The 12,682-nt window shown below is 35.2% G+C and overlaps 1 protein-coding gene and 1 long non-coding RNA gene across 2 annotated transcripts in view; one reads left to right on the plus strand and one right to left on the minus strand.

Annotated features, from left to right (window-relative positions):
* Positions 1 to 12,682, plus strand: part of LOC122144892 — a 316,590-nt gene that overhangs the window by 153,596 nt on the left and 150,312 nt on the right. The window lies entirely within an intron of this gene.
* On the minus strand, positions 3,528 to 7,278 carry LOC122144880. The gene is made up of 3 exons (XM_042756111.1): positions 5,757 to 7,278; positions 4,973 to 5,320; positions 3,528 to 3,798 (listed from the first exon to the last, which is right to left on the minus strand). Exons 1-3 carry the CDS (start codon positions 6,046 to 6,048, stop codon positions 3,695 to 3,697), a joined length of 744 nt encoding a protein of 247 aa, XP_042612045.1. The 5' UTR covers positions 6,049 to 7,278; the 3' UTR covers positions 3,528 to 3,694.

A 12,682-nucleotide genomic window follows, 5' to 3' on the forward strand; every position in this document is an offset into this window, starting at 1 on the left:
TTCACGACGCCATCAACATGGCCGCCACGTCCCAGAATGCAACGCGGCGCCCAAGCCCTATTCTCCTTTGTTTCTCTGAGGTTGAGTCCGTGGATAACTTCATCCATGCAGGTCTTGGTCTGGAAGGGTCTCTTCTGTTGTCTTGGTTAATTTAAACTCTTCTTGTGGATAATAAAGATTGTAGGAGGTTTTCTTGTTAAAAATTTGTCAGAACTGAATGTCTGTCTTGTTTTAAAATAACATTAAAAGTTAAATAATCAGGAGCTCATCTTGTTGCTGCTGCTACTCAACAGAACTCTCTCTCTCTCCTGCGTGAGAGAGCTCTCCCGTCATCTCGGTCCGCTGCGAGAGAGAATGCGGATAAGTTGGCAAAAACGTTTTAAATGCACTACATCTAACTCAAAGAGCGAAATTACTTTAATGTTTAAATAAACATAGTCCCTTTACAGTTGTTATCTGGTGTCCTGACATTTTATCCTACCCGTCAGATTTTCCTACCAGGGTTTACTGCGCATGCGCACATCAATATCGCGTCCTTTTTAACATGCTAAACAATGATTTTTAATGTATCTGCATTACTGTAAGGGTAGGTTTACGGCTGGGGTAGGTGTAGACTTAAATAAAAACACAATCTAATAAGTAGATTGGTTTATATTTTAACTAAGTTTCTTATTTTAATCATGGTATTCTTACATGATCTAGATTCTAGAATGTGGAGCAACAGATATTTTTTTTCATCGTATCTAATTCCGTCTCAAACGTGGTTCAAAACGTTTTTAATTGTTTAGCTAAAATTACATCTATTTTAAATATCAATCAGCTTTTCTTTTGGAATTTGGCGTTGGGTCCGGTTATTTGACAGTGTTTGTAGCTACGATGCAGACACGGCTCGTCCTATACAGTATATCTAATTTTCAGAAAAGTGGTCCAGAGAACATTGTTGGAATGTTTACAGACAGGTATAATTGGTGTATTTTTTACATAGTAATATTTGACTCTGTTTTAAGAAGCTTGTTTAAATAACATCAGGTAGCTTAGAGCATGTTTCAGATTTAACCGTGACGACTAAGCTTTGATCAAATAATTGCTAAAAAATAATCAGATAATCAATAAGTCTAACTTATCACCCCCACCTGATTTGTCTGATGGCTTGTGATGATATAAATATCATACTGATACAGATGTGTTAAGATGTTAACTATAATATGTGTAAAGTTCAATATTACTGTTCAAATTGTTTAAAATGTAATCTTTTTTGCTTTAATGTCTACACTCAAATCCTTAGACAAATGAAAATAGAATGTATGAAATATTTTTCTCTAAGGTATTAATTACAGACTAAAAGCTTTAGAATTATTAAAACAATTGAGTTTATACATTTCTCTTGAATACGTATACATCAACCAGCGAGTACATGAAACAGTATAAATACATAAACTCATAAATTCATTTTGATTCTATCATATTAACGAATATATATAACTTAATTTATATACATATCTGACTTTCTCTTCGAAACACAACAAAGTTTCTTATGACCTTTTTTTTATTATTTGTTGAACAACCGGTTTGTTGGGGGAAAACACATACTGTAGTGTTATGTTTCTAAGGTAGGATGTTTGTAGTTAAATCACATCTTTAACCTAAAATATTTTTCATTCAAACCTGGGCGAGGAAAATTTTCTTTGCGAAAATAATGTAAGGGGAATTTATATTTTTTTATTGATTTATTCTCAGTTTATTAATATGTTGAGATTCTTTTTATACCGTAGTCATGTTAAATGCAAACACACACACGTACACACACGCACACACACACACACACACGCCCATACACACACACACAAGCTCACGATCTGTTAAAATTATTTATTCTGTTTATTCTTTATCAACACGTCCTTGTTTGGGATGTCTCCCTTTAATAAATCCAGTTTGGTCCGTGTCTATTAAGGTTGAGATCATAGCTTGTAGTCTGGCAGACAGTGTTTCACTTCACTGGAGTGATATTGGTCAGAAGTTGGCACACTTGGTTTTGGAAACCAAATACTATAATAGAATCAAATAAAGCTAACGCTATTCAGTTTTGAAATGTTATGTGTCGAATCCTATTTTTACTGTTATAAGACACTTAGTTTTTTTTTTTTTGTTTTTGCTCTTTAATATCCTACAAAATAACACGAGCTTGAAGAGTATAATCAGTCTCATCGACCGCATGTAATAATGTAATTACTTGTACAACTTGTATTGTCAAATGTATTATGAAGCGAGCTTGCTTGGCACTATGTAGACAGTTTCTTAAGATGCTAATCATAAGCAAAAGGTTTGCTTCATCGCAACTGGCCTATACAGTATTTTAGTTTTGAATTAACACATGAAATGAACACGTAAACACAGAGAGAGCGGTTCTAGTTCAGAAATGTGCGAGAACTTTCTGTACAAGCAGCGTAATTCATGTGTGTGAGAGAGACAGAAATGCAGAAACACTGATATATAAATATGTTACGTCCTATTTGTAAATACAAAGCTTATAGTAAATAATGGTAAAGCTTATAGTAATGAAGATATTGATACTTGGCCTCGCTAATGAACATAGCAGTAAAGTAGAACGTGAAGTATCTTTGGCAGCCTCGTCATTGGTTGTGTTCTTGATTTAGAGCACATTATTCTCCTGAAAGAAGACAGATATTCACAAAAAAATAAAATAAAAAATAACAGGATTAATACATTAGTTACACTAACACAAACACATAAGAGACCAGAGAATGCTACTTTGTAAGTAGTGAAAATATTATTGATGTTTCACCTGATTATTTTGCTGCATACAGACACCTGTTTGAAAAAAAAAAAAAAAAGAAAAAAGAAGTTTGATTTAAACGTACTTTATTTTTTTTTTTTATTATATGCATATTTTCCACATTTTAAAGAGGTCAAATGATGCGATTTCAAGTTTTTATTTCTCATTTGGAGTGTTTACAAGCTGTTGGTGAATAAAGAACGAACCGATCTATCTGTAAAGTTGCAAAGACTAAAGTCTCAAAATCCAAAGAGAACTATTCTTTAGAAAGATTAGACTCGTCCACAACACCCCTGAAACGGCTCATTCTAACACGCCCCCACATCTCTATGTTCACTGTGTGGGAAGATTTGCATAACGGCCACCGAGATGTTCACATGCAAAGAAAGAAGGTATAACTTTTATTCTTGCTGTAGTATTGTTGCTGCCGCCGCCATGTCATATAGACGCTGTGTGTTTCACTGTGAAAGAGAAACTACTTTGTTTTTGCCTTCCAAAAGAAGACACGACTAGAAATAATGTTTATATCACGTTCATAATGGGTTTTATGTTTATGTCTCATCACAATATGTTAAGAGGTGGAACATTTCTGTCACAAGCTTGAGGCATTCGGCCAATCACAAAAAGAAGACATTGCTGATATTTGGATATTTGGACATTAAGTTAATTTTTTGATTTTTGAGATTTGTGAGATTTGTGATGTTTCAGAAGGTGGGTCATAGAGGAGAAACAATAATGTACAGTATTTGGAAAATATTGTGTTTTTTTTAACCTTAAACCGCATAAACACAGTTCATTACACCAAATACACAAAATAATGTTCTTTGTAGCAGCATCATATGACCCCTTTAACAATTCTCTTCACACTTCATTTCATATTTGTGTCATGTTAAATCAGCTTTAATTCTCACCTTTCCTTTTTGCAAGACCACCAACCACACAGACAACGGGCAGCAGAACACCACATATTCCTCCTACAGCTCCTGGAGACAGTCCTGGAACAGCTGGAACAGTAGTCAAGATGACCTAAAACCAAGACAAGTGTGGTGAGAACAAGTCGAGACCAAGACCAGCACTATTTAAATGTAGCTTCTTTTTCTATCAAATATTTATATTAAATTATCAAGTTTGAAATTGTGCTTTCTTTTTCTATCAATTTTTTATTTTAGATTCTTTTTCTATCAAATATTTATATTAAATTATCAAGTTAGTTCCTAGCGGGCCAGTTATATATCCACTGTATATCTAATAGGGTGATATCTATATATGAAAAAAAAATAAATCTCAGGGCAAAATCGTGGGCATTTGCAGAGATTTTCCCCCATCATATTATCCATTTGGTCCTGTCACTTGAAGGCAGTCCGTTTAGTTTTTTTCATTCCAAATGTAGGTCGCTAACAGGCAAAGCATTCAAAATTATGCAGTCACCTGATATTAAGTCTTTATATATCTACAATTAATCCGCAGTTTCACCCACTGTCAAAATCCAGGTAATTTCCTTACCCTCTCGTCAGGGTATGAGTTACTTCCTCATGTTGAACCAAAGAAGCCATTTTGAAGATTTTCCACCCAATCAAAACCATGGTGGTTGTCACTGCTTTCTATCCGTTTAGTTTCATGGTTTCCATTGACTTTCTATAGTATTTTTTTCTTTTCATAAGAAAGCAAATCATGAGTAAATGATGACAATTTTCATTTTTGTGCAAACTATCCCTTTAAGTTGATTGTTTGTGAGTACACACTGTTGTGCATTTGGACTTTGCTTCTTAAAAATACCTTTATTTTGAAACATTTGATATCTTTGGATCATGATAGTATGATATAGTAGGATAAAATATTAATGCTGAAGTCTTTATGTAAGGACCAAATTCCTGCTTCTGTCAAGTTTTTAAAGTTAGTTTTAATTAATTTCCCTTGGCTGGTGAAATAGTGGGGTTTTGTGATGTTTAATTCTGGAAGGTGTGTTGAGGGCAGGTTTTTAGAGCAGTGCTGCCCTGTCAGTGCACATGCAACTTGATTTTGACCTCCCAGCTCAGGGTCCAAGGCTATTGGCCTCACGTGGCTCAGTGTTAGCCCTGACTCACACTTGCCCGAAAGTGGAAAAGCTGCTATTTTGGATTGATATAAAACACAGAAATGTATTTTAAAATGCACTGAAATGCATAGAATTATGCTCACCGGTGATAGAAATGTTGAAGCTCTTTAAACTGGTCACAACAACAACGCTGCTGCTGCTGCTGCTACTGATCAGTAGTTTATAATCTCCAGAGTCTGTGGTTCTGATGTTCATGATGGTCAGAGATCCAGTCTGATGATCCAGCTTCAGTCTGTCTCTGAATCTCTCTTTACACTCATCATCTGTACAGATCTTACTCTGATCTCCAGTGATTTCAGCGATGAGAGTCTCATTAAAATGCCACGTCATCACATCATTTGGGTTTTTTGTTACACCGGGATCTAAGGTGACAGATTGTCCCTCCACTACAGACTTGGTCTTCTTTTCATCTCGTTGAGCAGCAGGAACATCTGAAACACAAACCAACAGCTGCTGGAGGATCTCTGATGATGAAAAAAACCTCCATAACCTGAGAGAACTTTAAACATGAATGCTATTGCACAAACCTTTCTTGACTCTGAATCTGACAAACAACATTTATCCAAGTTTTATATTTACAAAACACATTTTACATACTGATTTGACATTAAATACTCAACTAAGAGAAGCTGACATCAGATATTATATGATGAGAGACTGTCATTGTTTCAGAGCACAACTGCAAAACTAACTGTTAAAACTAACAACTTAATCCACAAATAAATCTACAAATTACAAATCAACACTAAATGTGTTTTAAAGAAATTATCTATATCATTTATGTGAATATACAGGTAAGTGGAAAAACACAAATTATGTACTTAAAACATGTATAATCTCCCTATTAACATTTATTAAATGACTCACCATTAACAGCAACTCTGAAGATCTTTTCACTGCTGCTGCTTTTGATTATCACTAGTTTATAAACTCCAGAGTCTGTGATTGTGATGTTCATGATGGTCACAGATCCAGTCTGATGATCCAGCTTCAGTCTGTCTCTGAATCTCTCAGTACCTTCATTACACTGAACATCTGTACAGATAAAACTGAGATCTCCAGTGATTCGAGCGATGCAAGTGTTATTAAAAAACCATTTAACCTTTTCTTGTTGGTTTGTTTTAACATCAGTGTGTAGAGTGACTGTGTCTCTCTCCATCACAGACACTGACTCTTCATCTGTATCAACACCAGACACACCTGAAGAAGAAATGAACAGACAATCACAAGCCAAACAAAACACACAACAGAAAAATGCAGTGACATATTTTTCTACATATCATAAAGATTGTGAGTAGAGAAATATTTCTGGATTCATATTGTAACACACATCATTCAACACTGATTCCTGTTTTATCCTCTCTCTACACATACATTTGTGAATTCATGAAACCAACTATTTTCTTGTCTTCATAATGAATATTACACTTATTACACACTTGTTCAGTAAAACCAATGAGATGTTCCTTTGCAGGCTACTCTCAAGTGCTACTGGTTGTGTGTTATACACACTTCAAAACCAGTATGTTTCAAAGGGGCAGGACTTAAGAAAAGGACAGAATGAGAATATCATCAGTCTATCAAAAGTCTGATTTGAAAAGCCAGAGAGCAGGCATCTGCAGAGGAGTGAATTAAGAGCAGTCAAGATGGACAGATCTCACTTGTAGTCCATCAGCCACAGGATACAAGTGAGCATTGTGTGATAAAGGTGGACAGCACAATTCACACTTCATTCAGTTTTAGTTTAATGAAGATTTTTGTTTGTTTGTTTTATAAGAAATACAACAATTAGCTACACTATATAGAGATCACACCGTGAGGGCATTTTCTAACATAATTTATGCACTTAATGTTTACAAAATCAAACCATTTAGAAAAGATCAACATTGATCATTTTAATAACATCAGCCTGCACAAAGTTATGCTTAGATTGTAACTGTTCATCTAAGCACAGAATTGTATAAATTGTGTTGCGTTATTTAATGATTTCAGCTATTGATTTATTGAGGTATTGTTATGAGCCAACAATAAAAGTATGTTTCTTGATAAATTTTCTAAAAGGTAAATATATGGTTTTGGCATCATAGGCAAAAACTAATTTGGTGAAGGCAGCAGAAACCTTGCTCATCACTTCCTCAAAAGTTGCTGTAAAGCTTAGAAACAAAGAACAATAAGACCCTCATTACTAGGGTCATTGATCATTCCTAAAACAATGTTTTTCTTCTTTATAAATGTACATGTACAAAATGCAACTACTATAGCCTACGTGAACATAGTTTAACTTCCTCTGAATAAATGTTTATTATTAGGGGCCAAGCACCGAAGGTGCTTAGGCACCTATTGTATCCGTTAGCGTGATTTTTTTCTTCCGCCGCAAGTCTATGGCAGCCCATAGAACCGCTTGCGGGAAAGTTGTGAAATTTGGCACACTGATAGAGGACAATGTCAACATTAACCATAGCAAATTTGGAGTCTCTAACTCAAACTCATTAGCGCCAGCACTTGTCCAAAATTTCAATATTTTTAAGCTAATAACTTTTGAACCGTAAGCCACAAAATGAAAATTCTTTTTTCCTCTGAATCCTTGGCTCAGGCCAAGTCGAATGATCCCTGAAATTCAAAAATCGCAAGGTTTAGTTTTTTCGCTATTTTCAATTGTTCGAAAAAACGAAACTTACTTTTACGAAACTCGTCCTAGACGGTTAGTCCGATTTTCACGAAAATTGGCGTTAGACCATCTTCAGACGATGCCGGCAAAAAGTTATGGAATTCAAGTTGATTGGTCAAAACCGTTCTCGAATATCAAGCTAAAAAATAGGAAAAAAAGAAAAAATTCTACGAAAAGCACGCAAAAATGCTTATGAGGCTATAACTCCGCAACGGTTTGGCGTATTGAGACCAAACTTGGTGCTTGTTATAACAAGCATAATCTGAGACTACCTGCAGTGTTTCGACGCAGCGCCACCTAGTGGTCATTTTTTAAGAAAAATGCATATTTTTGCTTATAACTTCTAAATGGTTTGACCTAAAATCACAAATGTGGTCACTTTAGATTGGGTGGGTGATGCGACAAGTCGAATGATATCCAAATTTCACGTGTCGGCCATTTTGGGCGAATACGATCGGCCATTTTGAATTATGTTTTAAAATCCTGTATTTCTTGAACGCATTATCGTATCGTTATGAAAATAATTACAAAAATGTTTGGCTCCATGCCCTGAAGCTACTCAAGAAGTTTGGTGGCAGCGCCACCTTGTGGTCAAAAGTTATAATGAAATATCATAAAAATGCTAATAACTTTTGAAAACATTTGACTATTAAAATGAAAATCATGTTGTTATATTCTTTGGGTCCTGCCAAGAACATTGATACCAATTATGCCAAAATTGGCCATACTTCCTGTCCGCCATTTTGATTAAAGTTGAAAACCTACTTTTTCGAACTCCTCCTAGACCGTAGTCCGTTTTCACCAAATTTGACTCGGATCATCTTCCAGAGTGTGTTGACAAAAAGTTATGGATTTCGTGTCGATATACGAAACGGTTTTCGTTTAGCGCATCAACGAATTTGTTCGTAAGATGCCAAAACACATCTGAGGCTGTATCTCTGCAAAGCTTTGACATATTTTGCACCAAACTTTGTATGTGCCTTTGTCACCTCAGACTGACCGTGCCACATCAATTTGGTAACAGCGCCACCTGTTGGTCAAGAGTAATAAATCATTCATTAACCATTAATAATTACATTTATAAAAATGCTAATAAACTTTTTATGGCATTAGCCTATTGCAATGAAACGGGTCTCAAAATATTCCGTGGCTTATGCCGACAAACATAGATACCAAATATGCCAGAGTACGCAGAACTTCCTGTCCGCCATTTTGATTTATGTTCGAAAACCTACTTTTTCGAAGACTCCTCATCAACCGTTGGTCCGATTTTCACCAAAATTGAATCAGATGATCTTCAGACTGTGCTGACAAAATGTTATGGATTTTGAATCGATAGACAAAACCGTTTTTGCATACCATAGCGACAATTTCAGGCATGATGCCAAAAATGACACTTCAGCTGTATCTCTGCAATGCTTTGGCATACTGACACCAAACTTTGTGTGTGCCAATTGTCACCTCACACAGAACACACCAAAATGATTTGATTACAGCACCACCTGTTGGTCAAAAGTGATAAGCCATTTAATTATAATACTAGTCCTTGTATTTATGATTTTCAGCCATTTCAATTACAATCATCCTAAAATGGCTTCAATTACTTATTTCTGCAGTTGATCTGATGCTCTATGCCATGCTTAGCTCCTCAATTTGCCTCTGGAGTGCTTGGCCCCGTAATTGCTGCTTGCAGCTATATTTATTATTATTATTATTATCATCATTATCCTCATATATGGGTCAGAATATGGATTATGCCTGTGATGACCATCATTATAAAGTAGGATACAGGCATGTTTACTAACCAAAGAAATCCTAAATGACTTAAAGAGCAGGTCAGATGGGTTTTTGAAAAATCTCTCTTTTGCAGTTTATAACGTAGCTATCCTTAAATGAAAACAATCTGCAAAGTTGTTAATCAAAAAAGTGCATGATAAATAAAGATATTGTCTCTCAAAAGAGAGAGTCGGTTCTGAATCGCCGTAACGAGTCATTATTATTTTCTACTCTTTTGCCTGTTACCGGTGTACATCACTGGGTAAAACATTTGCATAATCCCCGCCTGCCCGCGAAATACGAACAGAGTCTGATCTGCCCCACAAACACTTTTGCTATTAGTGCGTTTACCATCATGTTGAGAAGACGCGGTGTTCAAGGATACCACAGAAATACAATTCGAGCCTTTTGTTGTGTGGCTTGTCATTTTTATCAAGAACTGCTTCTCTCTAATCTAGGCTTTTATCTTCGTTGGCTTCTAATCTTCTTAATTTGGACTAACAAGCTCTCCGAACCACAACCTGTAAGTACGATTGATACATTATGTGTACATTTTCATTTGAGTGCTCAAAATATCAATTTGTGTGCTAATATGTGATGTATACCTACAGTAGTACAGCTTTAGGTTTCCAGGTAAAGCACGATATTACTGTCTTACTGAGTAGTTCTAAAAAATTCGCAGTGAACCTAAGAAATATGTCGATTATTGTAGACTGACGTTGTTCTAATTACTTTGTTTAATAATAAAGAATGTAGTGTAGCACACAGACTTTATAATAATTGTGAAACTGCTGTTTATTGTGCTGCACTGGCAGTTACAGGGTTAATGCGCGGGGAGAGATGAGTGATTTCGGCTGGTGCTCTCCTGTGATACAACTGCTCTGCGTATTTCTGATTAAAAGTTAAGACCAGCGTCTTTTGTCTGTCGTCTTCTTCAAACATTACAGTAGACATATTTGGTTTACAAACTGTATTGTTTAATCAGTTAGTCATCACGTTAGCACTCGGCTAACCGTATCCACCTAGTGTTCACAGTTAGCAGCTAAACTTTAGCTGTTGGGCACGATTCGCTTGCATAAGTGTTTTTGTATTTTATGTCATATAAGAATGGATTGACTAATTATTGTTTTATGTAAAGGTGCTTTGTCGATGGAAGCACTGGCTCAAGGACTCATCTCTGTGCTAATCACAAACAGGTCTTGGCCAGGTGACCAATCAGAGCAGAGTAGGCTTGAGGAAGGGAGGGGCTTGCTCCGAAATCAATCAAACAATCAATAAAATAAAATAAAAACATTAATTTATCGGTGACTGAAACTGTGCAATATGTGCAGTGCAGAGAATAGAGGGATGATAGAGAAGCTTTCTTTTATCTTGTATAAGCACATTTCCACCAGTGAATAAAAAAATAAAATAAAATGTTTTTTTTTAATCACACGATTCTGACTTTTTTTCTCAAAATTATAAACTCGCAATGAGTTTTAAAGTCATAGTTTCATAAATTACTGTTTAAAGTAATAAAGTATAAGCTGATGATTATTAGCTAAAGTTGTTATATTGTTTTTGTAGATGTGTGGTCATTTGCATTGAATTAATTACAAATAGATTTCCAGGTATTTATTTTCTTTGATTAATAAGACGACGTCTGCAGTTTTCCTTTGTTATTATCACGGGCTTGTACCATGATGATTGCTGAACCAAGGGTTACAGAATTAGTTTTGAGTTGAATAAATGTTTAATTTTACATTTAAAAATTTTTAACTGTATTGACATTGCATGTAGCCATGTTTTCTCTCACTGTTCCGCACTGGTGGAATGATCTACCTAACACCATACGGACCGACGAATCCTTCACAAGTTTTTAAGAAACAACTGAAAACTCTCATCCATGAGCATCTAAAAAAAAAAAAAGATAAACTGAAGACCCGTATAACGGGAACTTCTCGTGTTTATTGGCATCTTATGATGATGAATAGCTTGATGTTTTCCTGACAAATTAATAAATGTAATGTAAATGAATCTTGTTTTACTTTTCATACATCAGTTTTGATTGATTTATTTATTACTTTCTTTTATTCTAAAGCAGGTTTATCTAGAGAGGAAGTCAAACTCTAAAGTTCATAGCAGCAGAACTGGAAGAAACTTTTCACCTACAAACTAAACACACATCTACGGCCACATACGAGACGCTTCTTCACTCAGATCAACAGATTAAACCACTTTTCTGAAGAAAAAACAACCACAGGATGTTTCAGTATGACTCAGTATGAGCTGCTACAATCACACCTTAGTAGCTGCCAACTTTCTTGTTTTTTATTGTTCCATATACACAATACTTTGATATATAAGGTAATGTTGTTTAATTATAACACAATTTTAAAGTCAGTAGATCCATATCACCATCTAATTCAAAGGAAGCGACATAAAATACCACTCTTCTATTAATATGGTAATAATTAATATAATCAGACAACTATACCTTTCAGACATTATCAAAGTTAAATGATACAGATCAGGTGTTTTCACTGTCGGGAAGAGCTCAAGTCCTATAAAGCAGTAGGCAAAGTAGTAGAGGTTCAAAACCTGTTGTAGGAGGAAGTGTTTTTTTCAGCTTAGATGGTCTTATTAGATCAGACACTGAACAACTGAAGAAAATGTTTCAAATGTTTCAAATGTTTGTTTTGTTCTGGTTGTGCTGGTGCCGTCTGATCAGTAAGTTATTAATGCTTTTTAAGGCTTAATATATCATGTTTCAGAAATGAGTAACAAACTACTGCTACTTATCAGATTAGACTATTTTCACTTTGCTTTTATCTCAGATCAAATCAGACAACTAAGATATTGTAAGATCTTTGATTTTTTTTTTAATGCCTGGAAAAGTCATGAAAAGTATTAAATATTAAAGGTCATGGAGAATAAATGTCTATAATGAAAAAAACAACCACAGGAAGGGAATCCTCCACTGACCCACTTTCATATCTCTAGCTGTTTGATCGTTTATTTGTTTGATCATTTGTTTTGTTTATGATTTTTAAATATATTAACTTCAAGGATTGTTACCAGACACATGGAAATCCTGCCCAGCTAACTCTTAAAAATGATCATGAATAACAACAAAAGTAATGTAAAATCATTGGTCAAAATTGGTTCAAACTAGGGCTGGGCGATATATCTAACGATATAATCATGCGCATCTAGTCAGTAAATCTGGTTCCTTGATTACCGCTAAATCGCCATCACCTGCTTTCAAATGGAGCGGCATTTAATAGACAGAGCCGTAGATCATTGAGAAGCTACGCAATATCGCGTTCATTATCCCAGATTAATCGCCTTTGATAATCAACGCGATATT

Source organism: Cyprinus carpio, unplaced genomic scaffold, assembly GCF_018340385.1.
Source record: "Cyprinus carpio isolate SPL01 unplaced genomic scaffold, ASM1834038v1 S000006795, whole genome shotgun sequence".
In the NCBI taxonomy this organism is placed as follows: Eukaryota; Metazoa; Chordata; class Actinopteri; order Cypriniformes; family Cyprinidae; genus Cyprinus; species Cyprinus carpio.

What these genes read in the sequence shown, in the direction of transcription:
- LOC122144880 (XM_042756111.1), bottom strand. Translation starts at nt 6,048, where the DNA reads ATGGAGAGAGACACAGTCACTCTACACACTGATGTTAAAACAAACCAA. An exon ending in CTTCAGAGTTGCTGTTAATG is followed by an intron (nt 5,321 to 5,756) that starts GTGAGTCATTTA and finishes TTTGTGTTTCAG; the next exon opens with ATGTTCCTGCTGCTCAACGA. An exon ending in CTTCAACATTTCTATCACCG is followed by an intron (nt 3,799 to 4,972) that starts GTGAGCATAATT and finishes CTACTGTTCCAG; the next exon opens with CTGTTCCAGGACTGTCTCCA.